Below are 26,996 nucleotides of genomic sequence, written 5' to 3'. Positions count from 1 at the left end.
GTTAAACTCTTCCTCATTCATTCACTCATTCAAGTCATATAAACTGTCATATTGGATATACTGTATTATATAGAAGAGATATAGGTTTTTGTTGGGTGGGTGACGGGGGGCAAATGTGAAATTTGTTATACCTATTATTTTGTATTCTGATTAAGAAATAATACACCAATTGACTCCACCTTAACACAACGGAAGCCAAGGTTTCTAACATTTCTAGCTGTTGCTGGTACCGCCGTTCACTTGCGCTTTATTTTGAAGAACCTCGGAAGCTTCGTGCATGTGCACGTGAGTGTCCACTGACGATTGAGGAAGATAATCCATTTGTTTACAAACGCTCGCGAAACTAAAATCCATACCGGGGCCGATCATTGCGGTAAAGTGTCGCCGTGAAAACAATCAGATCTCTGCTTCCCTGGTGTTCTTTGCACCTTATTCAGAGATAAAGCCCTTTTTATGTTTCAGCATAGAATAGAAATCAATGCAGCCTAGATGCTCCATTTCGCTTCTGTGTCATGTTATGAGTTATGACATATGCTCCAGCGTCTCTCACAGGGTACACAGGACGGATGCAGCTGCATGTAACAAAGTTAACCCTTTGTCTCGTTGAGAGATGAGACAACTGAGTTTTGGCACAGCGACCTCCAGTGGCCGTATCTCGTTACTGAACGAGTTTGGCCCACAAGTTGTTAATGTCTATCCTCATTTCCCGTGCTCTGTATGTTGAGATATGATGGCAGCTATGAATGTTACTTCAATGTTACCTCTGTTATTGTTCCTGTCCTGTAATAATTGACCCGGAGGTTGAACATAACCGTCCATCTTTCTGTCTACCCCTTTTCACCAACTCCTCCTCTGGCCCCAACCTCTCCGTCTCCCGCCACAGATGTACGCGGAGCAGAGACGGAGCAGCGACAACGTGTCGGCCAGGTCATCGGACAGCGATATGAGTGACGTGTCGGCCATCTCCCGCGCCAGCAGTGCCTCCCGCCTCAGCAGCACCAGCTACATGTCCATCCAATCAGAGCGACCCCGGGGGAGGCTCAGGTCGGTCAGCGCTGCTTTATCCTGTAATAAATACACTTCTAGCTGGTCTCACGTTGCCAGACGATAAGAGTGTTTTTTGAAGGTCTTTCAGTCCGACTGTATCAAAAAATCACACCCAATGTGAAGTGAGCGGTGGTTGTGCTTGCATAACGTCTTCAATTGGTAATTGGTGATGTAATTACAGGCTACACACACACACACATTGCTATGGCAAAACGCTGAGGAAAAAGACTAGGATATAGGTCTAGGATGTAATTGGTGATGTAATATGGCTACACACACACACAAATATTGCTATGGCAAAACGCTGAGGAAAAGTGGCTACAGACACAGGCACAGCCACTCTATGGAGCGGTTTACCACCGCTCAAAAAGCACCTTGGTTAAGCACTGTTGGTTCGACCAGTTTAATATGCACCAGGTTAACATTCACCAGCGTCGGCAGGTTAGCATTTCACCAGGTTAGCATTCACCAGCTTCGGCAGGTTAGCATTTCACCAGGTTAGCATTCACCAGCGTTAGTTTTACTGAGGTTAGGGTTAGGGTTAAGGTTAGGTTTAGGTGTATCTCTGTCCCCCTGCCTTTCGGCACATCCGCGCAGCCAATCACAAGCTTCCGCTGCCTGAACAGAGTTGCTTTTTTGATACACTCTGAATGAAAGACTTTCAAAAAACACTCTGTCTATTCCGTCTTGTCTAGTCTATAGTTTTACAAAATATCACTGTTAATACATGTTTCTTTGAGATTTACATTATTAGACTAAAGCCAACAGACTAGTAATAACTTTCAAAACGATCGGATAGAAATCGACATTTTACCACCATTTCATGGGAAACAGTGATCTAGATTGGTGTGAAAGACAACTGTTAACTGTTAAGTTAACTGACACTGCTCAATTTAGTGCACTAACCTAGGTTGCAGGAATCTCATTTGCACGGTATCTACGATGCAACAATAATAAAGGGTGGTTGGGATGATAATCTGTCCTTGTTTCACGCATGCTAATTTACGTTTGTCTTTGTTTTTCTGCATGACATTTGCTGCACGTTTCTGTTCTCCCCTGCATGGTTTGGGCTCTCCTGTATGTACAAATACAAACACACACACACACACACACACACACACACACACACACACACACACACACACACACACACACACACACACACGTACAACTACACACATCTATACATGTTCGTATGTGCATATATGCAACGCGGCAATGGAACTTATGGACTCCAAGGTCCAAGTCATTAGAGGATGACAAGAAGGACAGGAGGATCTCATGGGGGGTGAATGGTACTGAGGACTGTGTGGAGGACAAGAGGAGGTCCGCAGGGAAGAGGCGCTTCTCTGAGGAGCTTAAGCGCAGGAGACACACAGTGACCGGAGACACCAGTGAGAACAGGTACTGTGAGCCAGGGGTGTCACACCAAATTCTGGGCCCTGGGTACAAGGATTCACTGCGGGCACCCCCCCCCCATGAATGTTTTTCATAAGGGGAGCAGGGAATTTAACCCATTTAGACTGGGATTACGCATTACTATGCATTAAGGCGGTGCCGTGTTGTGCTTGTATCCACAAGTTTCCAACATCCCATCGTGCATTGCGCAGAAATTGGACGGAGCTTCCGGCGCCGCAGCCGAGTGTGATCTACAAGCTCACAACGGCTGCATCTGCGATGCGACGTGAGCTTGTATGTCTGCTGTTAACCGGACGTGTGGTGCAGTGTGGTGCAAAACATTCTCCAGTAAATTCCCGCGGAAAGAGGTGGATATCTGCTATTTTTCAATAGCTAAATAATTAAGGCCCCTCCACCTTGGGCCCTAGTAACCCACTCCCCCCCCCCCTTGTGACGCCCCTGCTGTGAGCCAGTGGTCCTCAAAGTGGGGTCCGGGGATCCCCAGGGGTCTTTTAGGTGGTTCCATGGAGTGCCCAGCAAAGTGAGGAACAGTTGAACCTTATGCTTCAACTTTCGGTGTTTCGAGTTGCAAGCTTGTAGGTCGGCCATTTGTTATTTACATTTTGAAAACATCTTTAACATTTTTTGATTTATATGGAAAATGTTTAATAACAAAAAAAAACGTTTCCTTATGGGCTCCCTGGCGCAAAATCCGATGGAGGTCTGTAGCCAAAGGTCATGTAAATTTGGGGGTCCTTTTCCACCATAACATTGACTATGTTGACATTATGATCACGACATGGTTTAGAATCAAACTCATGTCCCTGGCATATTTCTTGTTACTGTGTACTGTCAGTAAAAGTACAGTACATAGACCAAGATGGAGGACATGCGCCTCATAAGCCTGATTTATACTTGGTTGCATGCCAGTTTCACACACCAAAAACAGCAAATCTACAAGCTTGTAGATGGGCTATTTTCGATCAATAGAACTCCTTTTATCCCCAGAATCAAGTGGCTCCTAGCTCAAATAGTGTGGAAAAAAATGTACCCCTTCTGTTCACGTTCGTTTTTACATTCAGTTTTAGGAAATGACAAATTATTTTCAAATATTTGGTTAAATACACAAATCATAAAATCTACAAGCTCCCATCATGTTCAGTATGTATATACAAGCACTTCCTCTCTCTCTTATATCACACACACACACACACACACACACACACACACACACACACACACACACACACACACACACACACACACACACACACACACACACACACACACACACACACACACACACAGAGAGAGAGAGAGAGCGATACCCCTCCCCCTTTGGCTGACCAGTTACAGAGTGCTGGCATGGACAAACGACCCTATCCCAGTTGTCCTCTGTGGCCCAGGTGGTGATGTAGTGCAGCTTATTAACTACTAATGTGTGGGAGGTGGAGAGAAGGCCTTAGCTCAGATCAATCCAAATGGAGCGCTATAAAAGCCCGGAAGAGTGTACATACAGTACGGCGTCAGTGTAAACAATGGGACAGAATTAAGAAGACAACAGAACGGCTGTACATTGACAGTCACTCTGCATCATAGATATATTGCTGTGCAGTGGGTCTTTATCAGTATTTTACTCCCTGTCACTTTCAGCTGCTGGCAGGGACGTGCTGGCCATTGGGAAAAGCGGGCCAACTCCCGAACGGCCGGTTCATTCAAAGAAATTCAAATAAAATGTCGGCCTTTGTTCCATTTTGGGGGCTGGGCGGCCAACAAAGTAAATCGTCACTGTCGGGCAGAAACCTCGTATCTCCAAGTTTCAAATTTGTACATTTTTTTGCAAAGCAAAGCCCTGCTTCATCATACAAGGCCGTCGCACAAAAGTAGTGAAAACAGCAGATTGTAGATTGGCTGTTTTCACAAAATCATTTTTTAAATGATACAAATACAAAACAAACGGTTTTGGACATACAAGGTTTCCACCCGACAACGACGGAATATAACCCATGTAATTGGCCCACTGGCTTGTCACTTGTCATGATCTGAAATGGCAAATCTTTGAGTAGCAGCAGCGCTATAGAGAGAGATCTCTCTCTATAGCGCGCAATGAGGGCCTCTCCAACTCTTTTTCCCGGGCTGAATCAGGGGCCCAGCATGTCCCTGGCTGCTGGCACTCACTTACTGTACCGTTCCTCCTCGTCCACACATAGTGTTTCCTTCATTGCTGTCTGACCTTTACTGTTGCTTTCTGACCTTTACTGTTTTGTGGTGTTTGGTGTGAGGGGTCTCCTCCATTCCAATCCCTATCACTTCTATCAACTGAACTGTCACTTGTCTGAGTACAACAGCATGCTTTTCTCTTTATGTTTTCAAAATCACAGGCAGAAAACCTTATTTCCCCAACATGTCATTCAAAGACATTTCTTTTTTAAATTATTATTATTAATGGTTGGAATTGGGTTTCGAAATCATACATAATTCAGTGGGTTCTGGGTTTGCCTAACAACAACAACATGAATGAAAATATTAACCATAATTTGGAGCTATGAGGTTTTCACACAACTAGTTCACACCAAAACGAATATGAACTTATATATGTGTATGTATATATACATACAGTATATATATATATATATATATATATATATATATATATATATATATATATATATATATATATATATATATATACATAGTATGTGTAGTGTTTGTGTACATTGTAAACATTCGTTTGTGTAACATTTCTGTTGTTATACATTTGTATGTTGGCTCTCATGTCCGTGGCACTGTGTGTGTGTGTGTGTGTGTGTGTGTGTGTGTGTGTACCTATGTTGTGTGTGTGTGGTGTGCACAGTGCATGTCTCAGATCCCTCCTTGCATGTGTCCCGTGCCGCCGCCACTGCCCTGACCTCCTCCTCCATCCTCCCGGGACAGACTCTCCCCTACCACCCTTCCCCTCCGCCGGGCGCCCCTCCCTCACCCCCCTGCAGGGGTCTGAGGAGCGTCCCCAGAACAACCTGCCCCTAGTATCCGGTCAGCCACGGGTCCCCCCAGGCCACTTCTGGTCCGTGGCTGTGGTGGACTCTGAGAGGACAGTAGTTGATATGGGTGACGGGGGCAGCGTGGCCGGGCTCTCCTGCAGCACCCTGACCCCCTCTGAGGGCATAGACCTGCGGGAGCTCCTACGAACGCCCAGTGGGCGCCGTGGCGCGCTGGGCAGCGTCTGCCCCCGTCTAATAGGTTGTGTGAGGAGATGGAACCTGAACCTGAACCTGAACCTGAACCGATGAGAAACGTTATACCGTAGCACAGCTTCAACGTTTTCAGGTCAAGGGCCCCTTAACCCTATTAGTGCCAAAACGAACAATTTCGTGTTTTTTTTTCAATCCAATACAATATTTTTTTTGCTATTTTACTTACCCTGAGCTGCTTGTAGAGACGTGGGTGGTCCTGGCTCGTCCTACGCTTTCCAACGAGCCATTCTACGTGTTCCGACTATTTATTCCATTGAAAATGCTTTAGAATAAAGTTTAGAGCCCCCCCCCAAAAAAATCAATCTATGCCGTCGGCGGCGCGACGTATCCGGGGTGCCGATACCGAACTAGTTCGGCTTTTTTAATAAAATGAATTAAATAATCGGAGGCCTCACCGAAGCCTGGCTCTAAATTTTCATCCAGGCCGCCGACCGCGATCTCTTTCCACCGGCCCGTAATCGGGTAACATCGCGCCACCTAATCCAATACATTCTCACATCTTTGAAGCCCATTTTCTCTGAACTGTGTTCTTATGGAAGCGAAAACGTTTTTTTTTGCGGCTAAATAGCCGAAAATCGGGCTTCTAAAATGAGTGATAGCCTATAGCCATCTTGTAGCGCTCTTCATCCGGGTCATTTTTATTCCACTGGTCAACTTGAAATGAAAAACCACTGCTGAGTGGGTCCCCGTATGTTACAGCGGTGGTCTATGGGACTATCTCTGGCACTTTGGCGCCCTCTTGTGTCCTTGGCACGCATTGAGTTAATTGAGAGAGAGATGAAGCAGTGACCCCATTACCTTTTCATAGATTCTAAATAGTTTCATCATTTGACAGCGCAATCATAGTGTATTATGGAATCATGTCAATTTGTGTTTTCAGATATTTAACCACTTGAACCGTCAATACTTAATAAACTTGAGCTTTCACTCTGCACTTGGTCTGCTCTTTTCCCCTGCGAGGCGTTGTGAGCTTGTAGAACGGCTATTTTTGGCTAAAGTTCTCCGAATATATGGACACTAGGGTTCAAGTGGTTAATATAAAAAAGGAGAAAAAAAACGTTCTATCACTCAAAGGTTTGGAGGACCCCCTGTAGTAAATCTGAGGACCCCCTGTTGAAGACCCATGCCGTAAGCACAATACTGTCAGAAATGTACTGCTACAAGGTTAAAATGTCTTTATTCTTTATTGTCTGCTGAGTAAACATTATATTTTGATCGGCTCCTCTGACATTGTAGCAGCATAGTAATATTTATAAATAACAATAATATGATTGTAATGAAACAAAGGAAAAAAAAACATTTATAGACAATCTCTCTGCAGTGAATGTCTTGATAGATAAAGATATGTGTTATTATTATATTATATTATATTATCATTGATTTGTGGCTGATTGTCATGGTTAGTGTTCCCCTGCTTGGGGATTTCCAGTTATTGATTGACCCATGATTGGATTAAAGTAATCTGTGATTAAACCATGCTATAAATATGAATCTTCTTCACTCTGTTCTTTTGTACCTTACCGTATATTAGCAGTCACAGAAAGCTTAATTGACTTTGATGTTCAGCCCGTCCTGCCAGGTTAAAGCTCATTCTTACACCCTCTCTCGAGCGCTGCAACTATCGATTATTTTCTTAATACAATCTATGGGTGCGTTCGGAAATACAGCACTGAGCCCACTGGCCAATACAAACTAATACGCGAGTGTTCTCAGGGTGCGCAATTCCAAACGCACCCTAAGTATAGTTCTATCTATAACTCGAATAATTGAGTAGCGTGTCTTTTAAATACGGTATATTGTTTTTATATTTGTATCTATTATATACTAGTAAGACACCTCAGGGCGACATGCGACCTCGCCCTAAAGGGCAAGGTCGCACCAATTCTTGGCCATCTGGCCAGTCATGTATATCGGACCAGTTACCCATAATGGAGACCCCTGGTACCCATATATATGGAGATCCATGTAGTACTGTATATAGTACATCCCTTTAATGCCCATACATGGAGATCCCTGTCTGAACCAGCCACACAGATATGGGCTGTCTTCCTTCATATATGAGCATTCCCATATGAAGTCCTGTTAGATATGGGCTTAATATTGATGACATCAGGGATCTCCATATATGGCCATGACATCACAAAATACAATATCTTTTATGCCCATACATGGAGATCCCTATCTGAACCAGCCACACAGATATGGGCCATGTCTTGGCCATCTGGCCAGTGATATATATCGATATATATATCAGGGATCTTCCTATATGGGCATAAAAGGGATTATGGGGAATATCCATATATGGACTTTCATATAGGTGTAATAATCAGTAATCACACACACACGTTATTTATACTTTACTTTTAAAATGATATTCAAAAACTGAAAAAGGTTGATCTGTAAGCTTGTGGATCAGCTTTTTTTTTTTAAGTTGAAATGTTTGGAAAAAAATATATATATTTATCACCCACTGCATGTGTACAACGACATGTCCAAAGTAGGGATCGATTATTCATCAATTATCTTACCCCCCCATCACGCTGTCTCTCTCTCTCTCCTCCCACCTTCCTCCCAGCCGTCAGATGCGCGCGTCGGCAGGCCGCAGCATGCTGAAAAGCTCCAGCGTCAGTGGCGAGATCTACACCCAGGAACGGACCGACGGCAGCCAATCAGACACGGCGCTGGGCACGGTGGGCAGTGGCAAGAAGAGGCGGTCCAGCCTCAGTGCCCGGGTGGTGGCCATCGTAGGCAACCGCCGCAGCCGCAGCACGTCCCAGATCAGTGGCCCTGGTGAGTCGCTAGCACCCAAACCCAAGGGCGTCACATCACAGGGGGGGGGGGGGGGGAGTGGGAGTGAGTTACTAGGGCCCAAGGAGGTGGAGGGGCCTGGAATTATTTTATACTTTAGCTCACACATGGGCAACTGGCGGCCCATGTGTGATTAATACCGGAATACTTATTGATTTCAGCTGTTACAATTCCAAACATGACCCGCTTTAATTCCGTCAGTCTATATTAGTAGCTTAATGACTAGTATAGTCATTAAGCTACTAATAGTATATAACTAAATGCGTTTTAAATGAAATCAAAATGTTACATTTCAGGATTCCAATTGAAAAATAACAAAAACGTATTCAGGATTCCAATTCAAAAGAATTCTTTTGTATGAAATACTAGAATGACAAAGTTGGACGCCTGGCCCTCTGGAGTGAAGGTGGAAATATAGTGGCCCTCGCCATCATCAAAGTTGCCCACCCCTGCTTTAGCTATTGAAAAATAGCAGATATACAAGCTCACAGTGCGGCATGAGAGGTTGTAGATCTGCTATTTTTGAAGTCTTGAAAATGTGTGCAAATCTTTGAATATATGTTTTATATTTTTTAAGCGAACATGAACCCTATTTTTTGCTTCTGGGGGTGGGTCTCTGGAACTAAATATTTTGAGATGGGGGTCGGTGGCCAAATACATATAATTTTGGGGGTCCTTCACGTGAAAAGGGTTGAGCACCACTGACATAGAAACATAGTTTTTTTCAAAAAACCTTAGAAGGATTTGAAATATTCAAAGACTTGCACAAATGTTCACGATTTTTCAAAAATAGCAGATATTTGGTGCGACACCCCTGCCCAAACCTCACTATCAGGGGTCATCAATATGTTCGTACACGGACAAATGTATGTGTCCGTGGGAAAGACTTGGTGTTGTCCGTGCCATTTAGATTTTCTTTTTTACATTCCTTTATAATATTCTTATTTTGATCTTAGACCAATTACTGAATGTCAACTCTCCAGGTTTTCTTCAGAATATGTATGACAACACTATGGCGGTAGTGGTCTCTCAAATGTTTTATTTGCAAGGACCCCCTTAACTTACGGGTCCATTTGGTTCCATTTGCACACTCTCAGAGTTACAGACCTGTTATAGTTATTCAGGGCCATCTCTGTATGTGTTTCTGGTAATATTACTAATTTTGTACGTCCATGGCAAAAAATGTATTTTGACAAAAATGTCCACCACAGGACAGCATGGTAATGACACCTTCACAAGAAGTACAGTCGAGTGTAGCCATCACAAGTCAGTTGACTGAAACCACCAGGGACGTGCTGGCCATTGGGAAAAGTGGGACAACTCCCGAACGGCCGGTTCATTCCCGGCCGGTCCAGGCCGGGCCATTAGGAAAAAAATTAAATAAAATGTTGGCCTTCATTCCATTTTGGGGGCTGGGCGGCCAACAAATTAAATCGTCACTGTCGGGCAGAAACCTCGTATCTCCAAGTTTCAAATGTATACATTTTTTCGCAAAGCAAAGCCCTGCTTCATCATACAAGGCCGTTGCACAAAAGTAGTGAAAACAGCAGATCTACAAGCACACAACGCCTCGCGGTGCGAGGCGTTGTGTGCTTGTAGATCGGCTGTTTTCACTAGTTTAAATCATTTTTAAAATGATGAATACAAAACAAACGGTTTTGGACATATAAGGTTTCCACCCGACAACGACGAAATATAACTTAAAAAAGAAATGAAAATGAGGGCCTCTCCAACTCTTTTTCCCGGGCTGAATCAGGGGCCCAGCACGTCCCTGGAAACCACTTAGACTAATGAATAAATAGGTGATAAAGGGGTCAAAGAGCCACACAATGTAGACAAAACATGTTCAACAAATCAAAAACTACTTGCAACCATTGACCCCAAATGGCCAGTCCACGCCGCTGCAACAGTCTCTAAAACATTTTGTTTTGTTGCAAGGAGTTGCATTGGTGTGGACTGGCCTTTAACTGAGAGCACCTTGAAGCCCTGCTCCCAGTGAGGGCAGACGCACAGGGACTCAGAAAGCCTGTATGGTGCTCTACCTCTTTATAGCACAGACAGAAAAAGCCATTAGTGGAAATTGGGCCTTGGGCAGGGAGGGGGCTCTGTCCCTTATAGAGCAGAGAGAGCAGAGGAGAGATAGCCCTGAAATCAGTCTTCAGTCTTGAAAGTGTATTTTACCCTGGCAAACTGTGTGTTCACAATGAGAGCAACGTGAGGTAAGGGAGAGTTGCTTTTCCATTATTACATCCTAGAACTGTTATGTTATGTTATGTAATGATAATGAATGATATGTTTATAATAGCAATTGTAATGATATACTGTATGCCATGGTAGCCTATATGCAGTGTCAGCACAGGTTATGTTGTGTTTTCTTTATTCTGTAATAAGTCCACATACTGTATCTGCACTGTATAAGGATTTATATTTTCAAGCTATTAATTTTCCAGTGTCGTTTTGGATCGAGATACAATATGAAGCCTCACATGGTGACCACCTCACCTATGAGACTTTAATTTTAATAGAGTCATATCACTCATGATGCTACTCTGGAAGGTACCGAACACAGAAGAGCACATTCTGAGAGGATAGTTGGTCCTTACACAGTACATCAGGAGTGACACGAAAACGTGTGATTATTTCACATCAAACCATTTTCTGAAGCCTCATTCATACAGGTTGATGATTTATTCACAGCAAAAAAGTTGACCTTGTTTCTAAAAATAAACGTTGTTGCTGAATTGCTGCTTTATATTCAAATTCTGTGTAGACGTATAGCCTACTCATAACATAAACAGCAGTTTAATTTAATGCAAATTAATCCCACAAAATATATACTCCCGGGTGTCTGCCGACCTTAAAGTTTCATTTAAATACGGAGCCATACATGTCATGAAAACGTTTGGAATGTTAATGCGGTGACTCTGAGTCCTCATTGTCAGAATACATCCACACTTTTCTGTTAGACGTTGGTCTAGGATGTTGCAGCATTCAAATTGTTTTCTGTTCTCTATCTTTCACTATCTGCTGTACAGGAGATAGAGGCATTCCAGTAAAATAACCTATTCAGCTTTAATGATCACGAACAAACAATTAATGAGGAAAACAAGGAATGGGTCAAATGAAAAAGGCACTACTACAAAGCCATTCCTTTAACATTGTCGTGATTTGTTCCCAGCCTATAAGAGGGCTGTCTGACTCTGAAGTGGTTTTAAGGGTGGACCGTGGAGCAGGGGAAACGTACCTGCCCAGTACCCACCACCACAGAGTCTCTAGGGGTTCGAAAACCACCGTGGTGCATCCGGCTTGCCGAGCGCCTAAGCCGGGCGGGCGGGGGGATAATCTTTCTCACTGCACGTACTCCTACTGGCTGTTGGCGCCTGAATGTAGGACGGAGGAGGCGCTACGTCCTCCCGGTGGGAACTCCAGTGTGAGGAATTAATTGGCATAATTACTAAATTGGGAGAAACAGGGGTAAAAATAATTGGCTACTAAAAAAAAAGAGAGAGAGAGAGAGAGAGAGAGAGAGAGAGAGAGAGAGAGAAAAGAAAAATGTTTTATTACCATGCTATTTATAGTTTTCCTGTTTCTTCCTCTGTTAAAAAAGTAAAGGTTTCAAAGATACAGTGACTTAATCTTAAGGGTTAAACACTAAATCTCTTCGCTGAAAATAGCCGATCTGTATAATCACTCAACAAGTCGCAATGTGGCTTGTAGATCTGCTATTTTTGCCAAATGTTCACCTATTTTCATAAAAAAACACCTATCACCTATTATGAAATTCTCAGAATATGGATGCTAAGGTTCATGTGGTTAAAAAGGCAAACTGGTGCCTTAGAGGTTTCTGAAATTCTGTCTGGAAAATATCAAGGAAGTAATTTATGTGAATGAAAGTGCTCGAACCCTTTAAGTTGATCACTGGGAATGCATGAGGGTGAGCGCTAGGAAACTGTGGTTGTACTGGGCAGCTCCCTGCAAATCTGTGTAAATTAAAAAAGAGTGATGGTAACAACTCTTGTAACTGTTTTTTTGCATGCGTCCTTTTGTGTTTGCTCCATTCGTCCAGAGGGAAAGAGTAAAAAAGAGAAGGGTGCACCCATTCAGAGGAGCACAGAGACGGGCATGGCCGTGGAGCTGACCAGGAACATGAGCCGACAGCCAAGCAGAGAGTCCAACAATGGCAGCATGAACAGCTACAACTCAGAGGGGAAGTCAGTAAACCACATTCTTCCTCTTCTGCTCTCTTTCCACAACATCTCTTTTGTTTCATTAACATGCCTTCGAGTGTGTGTCCTTCTGGAGACCCCTCCAAACCCCCCTTTTTTCTATTTGGATTATTCCTAGGCTGTAAGGACTGTAGCATAAAGTATATATCATATCGTCACTGTCGGGCAGAAACCTTGTATCTCCAAGTTTCAAATTTCTATGTATTTTCGTAAAGTAAAGCCTTGCTTCACCATACAAGGCTGTCGCACAAAAGTAGTGAAAACAGCCGTTCTACAAGCACACAACGCCTCGCTGTGCGAGGCGTTGTGTGCTTGTAGATCGGCTGTTTTCACTAGTTTGAAACATTTTTAAAATGCTAAATGCAAAACGGACGGTTTTGGACATACAAGGTTTCCACCCGACAACGACGATATTATTGTGCCAAATGTCTTGTTTGGCCTAATTGCACAAGTTGCTTAACGTTTAAAGTTATCTAGGTACTGTAGTGTGTCCCTCTTGAGAGTCTAATAGAGGTTAATTGTGTCTTGTTTCAGTTTGATATTCTCTGGAGTGAATCTAGGGGCTAACAGTCAGTTCAGTGACTTCCTGGATGGCTTAGGACCAGCACAGCTAGTAGGCAGGCAAACACTGGCTACACCCGCCATAGGTAAGTTATACATGTGTTATACATGTATTTAATTTCAAATCTTAATTTATTCTTGAGAAGACAATTAAGTCTTCCCTCATTTTCAATGTTGTTGAGATTAGCTATTTAAAACAAACAAAAGAATATAAACACATGAATCACAGAACAATAAAATGCTAATAAAACCAACAAATTACAAAGCATCACTCGCAGTATAATAAAATAACATTAAAGCAGTTACAGCTTGAGACGCGATGGCCAGGAATCAGGTTCTAAACTCTGCCAGAGAGGGAAGAACCTTAAGTTCAAGAGTGTGTTGGAAGCCATTCCCAGAGCTAGGGGCATCATAGGAGAATGCAGTTTTACCAAGTTCAGTGCAAGCTCCGGGGACTGTATGAACTAGGCAATCATTAGAACAAGTACTGTAGGTTCCAGAATTCAAGGTTGTGAGTACTGTATAGCTTTCCAAGAAGGGCTTTCAAAATATACAAAATAACAATGTTTGTTGCACCTCTCTTGAAGAGAAGGCCAACCAACCTCATCATAAAGGACACAGTCATATCTGTCCCTACTAATTAATTTGAAGGCTGAGTAAAGTTATATTCACAAAATATGGCGCAGTTTACTTAAAGGAGGCTAGTCATAAACAATACAGTAATGTTTTTCCACTGTCTTTTCCAATAACATATGCAGACATACAGCCAAGAACTATTATAATTACTATAATGGCAGCCAAACTGTGTGTTGTTGTTGGATATGAATGCTTAGACATACCAACATAGATGCAGTGTATTTTAAATCCCAAGGAAAATGGAGCAGTGTTTAACATTTGACCTCATTCTTTGGCTAGAAAGGTGAAAATCATTTAAACTCGGAGAGCAGACAGGTGTAGTTAGTGACTCTATAGTATAGACAAGGTATAAAGTCTATACCATGTCTCTTTGATTCTAGTTTCTACCCTGTATATATACCCTAAGACAGTGGTACTCAACCTTTTCTAGATTGAAAATCTTAAGAGTGATCGCAGCCTACCCATCTGACAACTTAGATGGGTGGCCTATGTGGGCTGCTGTGTTAAAAGGATATTTCACTTTCAAAAATACTTTTATTCATTTTATCGTCTACTCAGGCCTTTAGGAGAACCCGGGACAGTTTTTAAGTTGCTTGAATCAGTATTTCGATATTTGATATTCATATTATCAGACACACCCCCTTCCTAATTGTAATGCCCGGGATGCAAAGACCTGCGTGAAAGTCCAATATCTTAACCATTACTCCAAATGGATACCTATATGCAATGAGGGAGATACTAGACTTTTGAGGCTTCAGGCTGGGGCTGCGACTCTCTCCGCCACAGAAATATTCTGTTACAAGAAAAAGTCCGGAATTCAAAATGTACGTGAGTAAAAGTACGAAAGTATTGTCATCAAAATATACTTAAAGTACCAAAAGTAAAATATAACGTGTTTGAAAATAGCAGATCTACAAACTTACAAACATCAGCTATTTTCAAATAGCCTACAGGTAGGTATATACAATAGGGCTAAAGTGGTTAATGTATGTTTTAATATCATCATCTGCAAAGTAACTAGTAACTAAAGTTTTCAAATAATTGTAATGCAGTAAAAGTACAATATTTGCCTCTGAGAGCAGAAGTAAAAGTATTAGAAATGGGAAATACTCCAGTAAAGTAAAAGTACCTCAAAATTGTACTAAGGTACAGTACTTAGGCTAGTTACTTTACACCACTCATTTCATCATTGATATGCATCATAGCCAATCAGTCTCTTTGATCTGTTGATTCCTAGGTGACATTCAGATTGGTATGATGGACAAGAAGGGTCAACTGGAGGTGGAGGTTATTCGAGCCCGGGGACTTGTACAAAAGCCAGGATCCAAAAACCTCCCTGGTAAAGACTAGACTTCATCCGTAGATGTTCAGCTATAGAGATAACTACTAACCATCATAAATGCTTGAGGCTTATGCAGGAAAGTCTTGCCGTGTTACTTTATACCAAATATATCGTCGTTGTCGGATGAAAACCTTGTATGTCCAAAACCGTTCGTTTTGCATTTATCATTTTAAAAATGATTAAACTAGTGAAAACAGCCAATCTACAAGCGTGCTTGTAGATCGGCTGTTTTCACTAATTTTGTGCGACGGCCTTGGATGATGAAGCAGGGCTTTACTTTGCGAAAGAACGTACAAATTTGAAACTTGGAGATAAGAGTTTTCCACCCGACAACGATGATATGATTCTTGTACTTTTGTACTTTTATACATATTAGGCCTTACATAATTAGGCTAGTTATGTCCAGTGGATGGCGTTTTATGGGGCTTGGTCTGTGCAGTTGCTCCCCATAAAGACATAACCAGCCATAATATTGGTTCTAGATTATAACACATAGTGAGCATCATTGTTCTCACTAATGGCTCTTTTATCGTTTGTTTCTATCTTCAGCTCCATATGTCAAGGTCTATCTGTTGAATAATGGAGCATACGTAGCCAAAAAGAAAACCAAGATTGCACGGAAAACTCTTGACCCGCTGTACCAGCAAGCACTGCAGTTTGAAGAAAGCCCACAGGGCAAAGTCTTACAGGTACTGTATGTTGGAAAAACTGACCAAAATTGTTGAAATTGTATTTTTATTTATTCTTCTTGTATTTATTTTGTATTCATTAAAATGTTCTGTTTTATTCCTTAATGCACTAAACAAAATGGTTCTAAAATAACAATAGGGGAACCTCTTTTGGTGCTACATAGCAAAGCGCCAATTTTGAAACAATGATTTGTTTTGTGTGCCGAACTGATTTGTTGTGATTATGCCCTACGTCATCTTCTCTGCCTATAGGTAATTGTCTGGGGAGACTACGGACGCATGGACCATAAAAGTTTCATGGGAGTTGCACAAATCCTATTGGAGGAACTGGACTTAACAAGCACAGTGATTGGTTGGTACAAGCTGTTCCCACCTTCCTCCTTGGTGGATCCCACACTAGCTTCCCTAACTCGGCGAGCCTCCCAGTCATCACTGGACAGCTCCTCCGGACCCCCAGGCGTCCGATCCTAGTGGACCAATAGGACTACGTGGCTTTAGTGAATACCTAACTCATGAACGTACTGTAGAGAAAAACAAAATGAGTGAATGGAAATGTAGAGTAACTACAATCAGAAACAGAGTCACAACGAGAAAGCTTTGTTGAGATTTGACAATCACTCCTGTTGCATTTGATTTTGTCTGAACTCTGTGTTTTGATGTTTTCATTTCCATTTAAAGAAAACTTTTAATTGTTTTTCTCCGTTCATAAGAACAGAAGACCTCGGGCTTTTGATAGATACAGTAATAACATGCAGTACGTAATACAATAAAAAAAAAGTGGCATGTATTAAAGACTGAACAGAAAATGAAGCCGGGTGGTTTTTAAATTGAATCAACAATAAAACATAAACAAAGAAATGTACGTTAGCGTCAGAATGTATGGACTGAGACAGAGGTAATCATCCTCCATAACTGCAGGTGGCGCTATCATGTCCTGTCTGCAGTGGCCTCCTCCAAAACCCTGATAAGACTGCCAGCACTTCTGTTCCCAGGCAGAGTGTTTCCCTGGGGTGGTCAGTCTGGAAGCCCAGGGCCCTTTCTGGTGCCTAAACCTCAGAGCTGCATCACTGGCCCTTCTATCTGTCTAATGGCTCTTTTCGACTACGAAGGGCAACCCAGAACCCTCCCTAACCTGGAACTTCCCAGAACCTGTGGAGTTCTGTGATGATTTTGATTTCAAACTCATGTAAGCACTTATTTAAATCCTCTATTCTTAGTAAAAATTTACCTGAGTTGCAACTGTACTTGGATAGCTTTTTTCCGTCTACACCAAATCTCTTTGCAAAAAAATAAAATGCTTTGTGTTTTGACCCTTTGTGAGCTTGTAGATTAGCTATTTTTGGTGAATCTTCCCCCAGAATAGGGATGCTGGGGTTTTCAAGTGGTTATAAAAATATGAAAATAGATGATCTACAAGCTCACAGCGTGTCACATCGCAAAACACAATTTTTTTTCCATTTTAGAAAACATTTGAAAGTATAAGTTCTGGGTTCCCAGAACTCATGGGTAGTACCACCTTCTGAGCAGGAACCCAAACTAGGTTCTGAGAACCTTATCTGAAAGCGAGCTGTGGGGTACACGGAAACAAATCCAGAACCCGTGAAACCACAGTTCGCTCTGTCCTTGTAGTCGAAAAGATCCATAAAGCTCTCATTTTCAATACGTTTACTACGGCTGACCTGAAGCCGCACTGTTTTACCGTGTCTTTTATTTGTTGTCTGTTTCTTCCCCTTTGTTACTTCTAGCACAAAATGTTTTTACGACGTGTTAAAGGTTGTCATGATATGTTGTCAGTCTAATGTGTGCATGGAGAGTGAGGGGAAAATGAAAAGAGAGAGGAAAAAAAAGAAATGTCTGAAACCGTAACACAGGGGCACTGGTTTGATGGTGACACAACTTAGATTTTTACACTTGGCGATGAGATTAGCGTGCAATGTCCTTTCTTCGTTCCATCGCTGGCATCGAAGTCCAAGCCAGTTGTCTTTGTATAGATGTATATTAGACCTCCCAGGAGGTTGACCAATAAATAGAATTTATGTCACTTTAAACTATCACAACGGTGTCACATCACTGTAAAAAAAAAGAAAAAGAAAAAAAGAATAAGAAAAAATACATATTTGTCCAACCTTGCAAGAACAAGATACGCAAAATATCTTTTATTTATGCTGTTTTGGGGGGCACATTCCCTCACCCCAGTACATATTTAAGGTTTTTAATCCAATCTTCAGTTTTATTGTTTGGAGATTTCAATGCAAGCACAAAGAGCTTGATTTTTTTACGACAAAAAGTCTAACTTTTTGAGAAAAAAAGCAAGAAAAAAAAGCAAAAAAAAAACAAAAGAGCAGTCACTCCCCCCTTTATTTTGGTTCATTTCTTCTGAATCTAGGATTTTTTTAAACAAAAGAAGAGTTGCTCACAGTTTCCCTCATGCATCTCTGTGAATGTGAAAGTAATCAATTGGACTGATCAGTCAGTACTCAGTACACACAAACACCAACGCTCATTCTCCATTAGGTCCACAGACCCCTCCGAACTCCGTCCGAGGGGACAGGGGCCAGCATGACTTCGGACCATGTTCCAAGCTGCATGCACATTTTTTGTAAAATGAAACGGATACAGAGAAAAAAAATAAAAGATTCTGAACTAGATTTGTGTGTTAGTTCCACATACCGTAGGCCCGCTTGTATGTTGCATGCAGTTGTACAGTTTGCTCGTACTTGAATATTAAAGAGATAAAACCAAGAAACTGAAGCCATTCCCATCACGCGAAGACATTCAAAAATCAGCTGCAGTCTAGTCCATGTCTCTCATTCCGGTGCTGAATGTCTCAAACAAACCGATTCCCACGATTGCGTTGATGTCTTTTCTTAACCCTATGGAAGATGTACTGTACTGTACAGTAGCAGACCAGACCTCACAGCCCCCTTACTGTTATTCCACATCATAGTATACCTCCAAGGGGCTGAGATGATGTATGAATAAGTATGTGTAGTAAATCAGAGTCACTTGTATGGAAATATGAATTATGTTTCAACATAATGATTTCATATACCGCTAACATGTACGGTTATGTTATATAAAGAATAACTTCAAATGCACAGAGTCATACACTGTAAATACTCAACAACCCATTCATTAGGTTGGGTGATATTTGCAATGGGGCCAAGTCATATAATGTGGAGTGATTGTACAAGTCACTAGGGACCAGGCAGTGGGCTTCAAGTCCATGGTGGGATAATACAAGGCAATTGACTTGGGTCACCAACTGGCCAGTCTTAAACATAGGGTACTAGGCCATAATAACTCTAAAACTGTTGCGTGAACACTTCTTGTGCGTCAAACCCAATGTCTAACCCAGCCATGTAGAGTCCCACTAAATGAGAAATGACTTTTGTTTTCATCGTCCAGTGAGGCAGGTTTTCTTTTTACTTTGTCAGTATTATCGGGAAAAAAATGCTGATTGTTTACAATTTATTTGTTCCACTGAAATGACAAAAGAAATTAGAAAAAAAGTTAAGTATTCACTGCAGCATTTCTTGTTTGTATAACAGATGTGGCTCAAATGATGTGTATGTTTTATATAAAAAAAAGAGTTCATTTTTATTATTTACAAATAAAAGAATGTGTGGAAGAAAGCTTGTGCTGACTCACCCTCAATTGAAATCGCCATCAAGGTCTCCCTCAAATATCTTCTGACCGTGCTGAAAATAAATTGTACTTTAAAAAGAAAAACATCTGTTAAACGATCTTAACACACAGTTACCTTGAACATGATGTAGGCTATAGGTCAGAAGAAAAAACTTGTTGCTAAATGGGAGCTGTTGCCATGGATCATTTGTCGCTGTCGGGTGGAAACCTCGTACAGTAAGTCCAAAAGGCGTTACTTTTCAGGAAATGGAAAAAGGATGTGTTCCAAATGGATCCAGTGCTGTTATTTAGTCACACACTCTTGTTATTACTTTTCATTAGTTAAATATTTATGAAACCAACCACTTAATCTATTCAAAAATAGCAATTTTTGCTACCTTTGTGTCACACTGTACCAAATTCGGGATTAATAGAGGAAAAAATCTAAAAAACAAGCAATATGGAGATATGAGGTTTATGCCCGACAGCAATGATATGTTCTCTGCTTGTGGGAAAGCTAATATTTTCTCTGGACCCTGGATGCTCTCAGTCAGGCAGAGACTCAGAGCATCAGATACATAATTATGCCAGCAAAGTAGACAGAGAACACCTAGAGAGCGAAAGTGAAAGGAGAAGAGTTGCTCAGAACAGATAACAAGAAGTGTTATTTACAAAATCAGTTATTTTTTTGGGCAATTTAAGGCTTTATTCTCCTCAAGCAGTATACCCAAGAAATTAATTAGGAATGTTGACATTTTATAATTTCATAATTCACCAAAACCACCTATGTTTATTTTATAGGACTTAACAATAGTATTTCTTTAAGCCAACAATTATAACTTAAGCTGCATTTTGGGAATATATTATGTAAGACATTTTTAATGGCGACATCGACACGTGTCAGTATTGCATTTATATCCAAATAAAAAACATTAACATTAATAGCTCTCATTCATTCTCTCTGTCATAACTGTAATCGAGAGTCATTCAAATACATCGTAGTGAAAATGATTCAGTTAACTGAAAAAAAGAAATCTTAATTTGATATATGGCCGGATCATGGGTGGATGGATGGATGGATGGATGGATGGATGGATGGATAGATAGACAGACAGACAGACAGACACACAGACACACAGACCGGACCCATACAGAGCCTCGTGCAAATCAGTCTAAAAGCGCAAAGTTTTGCACAGATGTACCCCAGGGCATGCTCCAATGATTTAGCTAGGGCGCCCGAGCCGTGACCTTCGGCAGCGGCCAAATCAAGTTGGGCTCCCATCGACTTTCTATACAGGAGGAAAATACCCAGAAAGAAATCTGCTTTAAGTAGGATGTGAGGGGTCTAACTAGAGGTTTGTCATGATTCTGAATCCATTGCAAGCATTTGTTTAGCACAAAAAACATTTCTTGGGCTAAAAATGGTCCAAAACTGTGAAAAGTGATGACTCATCACTAAACCATTGTTTTGTTAAGACATATTTAGCCCAAGGAAAGTTTTTTGTGCAAAACAAATGCTTGCAATGGATTCAGAATCACGACAAACCCTTAGTTAGACCCCTCAGATCCTGCTTAAAGGAGATTTTTTTCTGGGTATTCTTTTGTTTGTTTCCTGGATAGAAAGTTGATGGGAGCCCAACTTGATTTGGCCGCTGTGGTGACCCCGAAGGTTGCAAACTCAGGCGCCCTAGCTAAATCATTAGAGTAAGCCCTGGGCTACATATGTGCAAAATTTGGCGCTTTTAGACTGATTTGCACGAAATGAGCATTTTCTCCCCTTAACGCCCCGCACTACTGTTCTCTGCCTCTCTCCTTTAGGCTGTCATCAGGGAACTTGACCACTAAGCTGTAGCTGCGTGTAGCCACTGTGTCGTATATGTGCACAGGGAGTGGAGAAGGGGGCTCAGGAGTCAGGACTCAACCCTGGGGGGCTCCTGTGTTGAGGCTTAGGGGGATAGTGTTTTCTAGTATCCATCAGGCCAGGCTGGGGTCGAGCCTTATAGGCTCCTGAGCTTGTGTCAAATCTGAGGTATTAATAAGTAACACAATATTAATAGTTATGATTAAAACATAATTTTTCTTAGATTGTCCTACAACTGTCCTGAGGATTGAGGGTGGGGGGATATGGGATGGTCTATATTTGTTTGTTTTATCTTTGTGATGTATGCAACTGTGAATGTACACTCGCCCCTGGGCTTTATTGTAAAACTGAATAAAAAAGATTTGAAAAGAAAACATTATAAATTATAATCATAAATGATATATAAATATAGGCATGGACAATCTACAATCTATCACCAGTAATCTGAACATAGTACATTATGTACTAGACCAGGGGTGGGCAACTTTGATGATGGAGAGGGCCACTATATTTCCACCTTCACTCCAGAGGGCCACATTGCATATTGCTACGTTCTACTTTGTCATTCTAGTATCTGCGATGCGTTTTGAGCTTGTAGATCTGCTATTTTTGCTTCTTTTGAATTGGAATCCTGAATAATTCTTGTTATGTTTTAATAGGAATCCTGAAATGTAACATTTCGATTTAATAACACATTTAGTTATATACTCATGTTAATTTATGAACTTGAATACAAATACATTGGACATAAAAAATACATTTTAATACTACTTTACTATACTATATAGACTGAAGGAATTAAAGCAGGTTATGTTTGGAATTGTAACAGCTGAAATCAATAATATATCACAATATCAGTATTCCGGTATTAACCCGCGGGCCGCATTAAGCGAGGGTCGCCAGTTGCCCATGTATGTACTAGACTATCAAGAGTGGATATGAGGTTGATATTATGTACAGTGTCAGCCAGCCTACATAGTGGGTATATGGATAAAATATACAGTAACATCAATCAACAGGGAATATAGTGAGCGATGTCTTCCTAAGAAGGCATCTGTTATGGTACTTTAGCATACATACTTTTTTATATATAATTTTTTTTCTGCCTTTATTGATAGTATAGCCTACAGTATAGACAGGAAATGGGGACAGAGAGATGGGGAGCGACACACAGCAAAGGTCATCAGGACCGGAACTCGAACCGGCACGGCGCAACACGCTGTCAGTCTGTAGCTTAGGCACTGGGCCAGCATACATCCTTGTAGACCATGTGCAAAAGTGCCAGAGTAAGGCAGGAGTCAATAAACAGAACAGAATGTAAGGGGCCTTAGTGATTCATTGTCTTCATTCTCGAGGGATACATTCTGGATACATTGGCTGGCTCATTGTACTGCATCACTACAGTTTAAGAACACATCAAAGGATGTTTTTTAATCCATGGGGTAAATGTTACAAAACAAACTGTCCTGATCAGTGGTTACTTATCGTCGTTGTCGGGTAGAAACCTTGTATCTCCAAGTTTCAAATGTGTACATTCTTTCGCAAAGTAAAGACCTGCTTCATCATACAAGACCGTCGCACAAAAGTAGTGAAAACAGCAGATCTACAAGCACACAACGCCTCGCGGTGCGAGGCGTTGTGTGCTTGTAGATCGGCTGTTTTCACTAGTTTAAATCATTTTTTAAAATGATAAATACAAACCGAACTGTTTTGGACATACAAGGTTTTCACCCGACAACGACGAAATATAACTCATGTACAGTAATTGGCCCACTGGCTTGTCACTTGTCATGATCTGAAATGGCAAATCTTTGAGTAGCAGCAGCACATAGCGCGCAATGAGGGCCTCTCCAACTCTTTTTCCCGGGCTGAATCAGGGGCCCAGCATGTCCCTGAGGGATACATTCTGGATACATTGGCTGGCTCATTGTACATCACTACAGTATAAGAACACATCAAAGGACGTTTTTTTAATCCATGGGGTAAATGTTACAAAACATTAAACAAACTGTCCTGATCAGTGGTTACTTATGTACTAATGTGTAACTATTTATAGTAGAGGTAGTGTAGTCTGTCTCTGTGTTTTCTTTCAAACCAAAGATTACAAGCTAGATAGAGTTTCTGTGTTCTGGGCTTTTTGCTATACTAGACTAGTCTAAAGGACCAAAATGGTCTCTTGTGCGACCTTACATATGACACAGCGCAACATAGGCCTTGGGAGATTTATGTTCCACATCCTCTCGTTAAGCAAGCAGAGGCCCCCGAAACAACATCTGCAGGCAATCTTAACTGACCCCCCCCCCCTCCTCCCCATCCTCCCCATCCCCTACACACACACACACACACACACACACACACACACACACACACACACACACACACACACACACACACACACACACACAGACCCTATTCTTCGTCACAGCATCAGAGGTTGTGACCTTGGTGTGCGATGCAGAGACATAAGCCATGGAGGAAAGAGAACCAGAGATCACACAAGACACGGGCCAAGTTCATTATCTTCCTGCTGCTCCCAGAAAGTGCCTCTATCCACTGAGGTCAAAGGTCACACCCATCGTCCCATCCGCCGAAGGAGATGCCACGATAGGGGACGGAAAATGTTGAAATATAATGAGGTTCATTTTCATGTTATTATTCTTTACGGTGACCTTTCCATATACAAAAAAAAAAAAAGAAAAAAAGAAAAAAGGTTTTGGACGAGGGCCAGTCATGTGAGTCAAATAATGGCATTTTACTTATTATGTTCATGTGGTCCAGTGTTTTCTTTGAGAATGTTTTCTGTCTGATTACATCGTGCAGGATGTGTCAACAAGTATCGAAATGGAATAGGTAAGAACAGCATGAATCGAACTATTTCTCTATTTCACTGATCATCAAAACACAGGTGTAAGTCCAGAACAGTCATAAAATGTAAAAGGCCAGCAGTCACCAGCAGATGGCGTGGTTTTGTTAGAGGCTGGTCTGTAAACTGATGATAGAACCCCACTGTGCTTGTTGAAACCTTAATAGACTTTGATGATGGCTGGTGACAGCAAATCATGTGCACTCCCATGGGTTGAAAAAGCAGCCACAGATACTTTATTGTGTCATTGTGAACACACACACGCACGCACACACACACACACACACACACACACACACACACACACACACACACACACACACACACACACACACACACACACACACACACACACCCCACATTGTATGTGCTAAGTATTAAGACTGGGTGCTGCTGACTCTTACAGACACACCACAATGGTGTCCGTGAATAAATACTGAAAGGCTGCTCTCTCTCTCTCTCTCTCTCTCTCTGACTCTCTCTCTCTCTCTCTCTCTCTCTGACTCTCTCTCTCTCTCTCTCTCTCTCTCTCTCTCTCTCTCTCTCTCTCTCTCATTCAATGAAGTTTCATTGAGATCAGCCAAGTTCAAACATCACACATGGCCAGCACTTTGCTAACGAAAGCATTCTGTCAGATTCAGCATGCTATTCTTAGCATGTGATGATGAGGCAGCCTTAGGGAATAGCACATCATGTTGGCTATTCAGCAGTGGTGGAGTACATTTACTCGGCTAGTTAAGTAGCTAAATTGTTTTGGTACTTCTACTTTAAGTGTGTCTTTGTATTTGTAATACTTTCTACTCACTAGGCCTGCATCTTGGAGGCAAATACCTGCTCCTCATCTCATCCATCCATCCATCTTCAACCACTTGTCCGGAATCGGGGGTAACAGTTCCAACTGGAATTTCCAGAGTTCCCTATCCTGAGCAACTTCCTCCACTCCTTCTGGGAGTATACAGAGGCGTTCCAAGGCCAGTGTAGAGATATAATCCTTCCATCTGGTCTTTGGTCTGCCACGGGGTCTCCTCCCAGTGGGACGTGCTTCGAAGACCTTCCTAGGAAGGCGCTCAAGGGGCATCCGTACTTCTGTAGATGCCCGAACCACCTAAGCTGACTCCTTTCCAAGTGAAGGAGCAGCGGTTCTACTCCAAGTCTCTCTCGGGTGATTGAACTTCTCACCGTATCTCGATAAGGGAGATACCAACCACCCTTCTGAGAAAACTCATTTCGGCCGTTTATAGAGAGCTTATACTTTCGGTCACGACCATAGGTGAGAGTAGGAACGAAGATTGCTTGGAAGACAGAGATTTGCCTTATGGCTCAACTCATCTCAATTAATCTTAATTCGGGATACAGGACAAACACAACATTTTTGGGATCGTCCCGTAAAATTCTGGATGGGTGGACTGGTCACCCTAGCTTTAACTGAAGGCATCCCTGTCCAGTGCAGTGCTGGAGTCGTTCTATTTGTGTTTGCGTGCAGCATGTGTCATGTCACACTGTGTGTGTGTGTGTGTGTGTGTGTGTGTGTGTGTGTGTGTGTGTGTGGTGCACGTACACACGCGACACGCGTGTGTTATACTGTAGATAACTGCAGTCGCTATGTGTGTATGTGTCTTTGTCTGTGTGCATTGTATTGGTCATCGTGTTTGCCTTGTCTAACTATACTGACATCACCACCCACATACTGTACATACATTGACTTTTATGTGTATAGCTAGCCAATAGAAGCAGCTTCCATATGAGCGTGGACTGGAACATCACAGGCCTCTCATTCCAATATTGTTGTCTGGAGAGACGGTCAGCTTTAATGCATTAGCAAAAAAAATAAAAATAACAGTGTTGTCCTTGACGGATTTAGGGGAAAAATGGGGAGTGTCTTCCTTGACCTATGCTGCACAAAAGGTTTGGCAATGACTGGTAGTGACACACAGACACAAACGCACACAGAGACAGGTGTGAAAACATAATCTCTCGCCTGTCTTCGGAAGGACAGAATAATACAAATTATTGTTGAAATGGGTATATGGTACATTAAAGTATAAGTAAAATAATAACTTAAATATAGCTTATTCTACAAATAAATGTACAGTATAGCTTGGCCAAAATGATTGGTACCCTTTAAAAGTTCTACAAAATAATTGCACTATTCTGTTTGGATGATTAGTGATTAGCATGATCAACATATACTGTAGGCCTACTGTACTTTACAAAACATCTTGATGTTCACTGTTGTCAATATTATAAAGATGTTTACAATCCATGCCCATGGGATTGTAGCCAACATCTCTGAACATAAGGAAAAGGAAAATTGGCCCAAGATTGAACGAAAGATTGTTTAAATGGCCAAACCAAGGACAAAGCAGATCCAAACTGATCTTCAAGTCTATGGTTTCAAGTCACACCATCTGTTGTGGTTTGAATGAAAATGGGCTCCACGGTAGAAACCCATGGCAGGAATACCCCACTTCTATAAGAGAGACACAAAAAGCCAGGCTGGAGTTATTACACACATCAAGATGTGTGTAATAATGAAACATAAAAACAACATAAAAAGCACAATAATGGATGAGAAGAAAACACCTTTCTGATGTGTCTGAGCAGCTAGGAGCCCTGGTCAGTTTTTATTTCTTTTTTTTTGTTTTGTTTTTGTTGTTTTTAATATGAATACATTCAAATTGTAT

The 26,996-nt window shown here is 41.7% G+C and overlaps 1 protein-coding gene across 2 annotated transcripts in view; it reads left to right on the top strand.

The window, feature by feature from the left end:
• Positions 1-16,432, top strand: part of rims1b (regulating synaptic membrane exocytosis 1b) — a gene marked incomplete at both ends in the record, with an annotated part of 122,629 nt that extends 106,197 nt beyond the window's left edge. For both annotated transcript variants that reach the window (XM_080722816.1, XM_080722815.1), the window contains 8 exons: positions 884-1,044; positions 2,287-2,451; positions 8,275-8,489; positions 12,574-12,718; positions 13,268-13,380; positions 15,168-15,269; positions 15,822-15,961; positions 16,214-16,432. In XM_080722816.1, coding sequence (XP_080578942.1) covers positions 884-1,044; positions 2,287-2,451; positions 8,275-8,489; positions 12,574-12,718; positions 13,268-13,380; positions 15,168-15,269; positions 15,822-15,961; positions 16,214-16,432 — 1,260 coding nt within the window. The remainder of the gene's footprint in view (positions 1-883; positions 1,045-2,286; positions 2,452-8,274; positions 8,490-12,573; positions 12,719-13,267; positions 13,381-15,167; positions 15,270-15,821; positions 15,962-16,213) is intronic.
• Positions 16,433-26,996: the final 10,564 nt, after the last annotated feature.

Source organism: Nannobrachium achirus (assembly GCF_963921795.1).
Source record: "Nannobrachium achirus genome assembly, chromosome: 3".
NCBI classification, from domain to species: domain Eukaryota; kingdom Metazoa; phylum Chordata; class Actinopteri; order Myctophiformes; family Myctophidae; genus Nannobrachium; species Nannobrachium achirus.
Note: the sequence above shows the minus strand (reverse complement) of the source record. Positions and strands in the feature narration are given on the sequence as shown.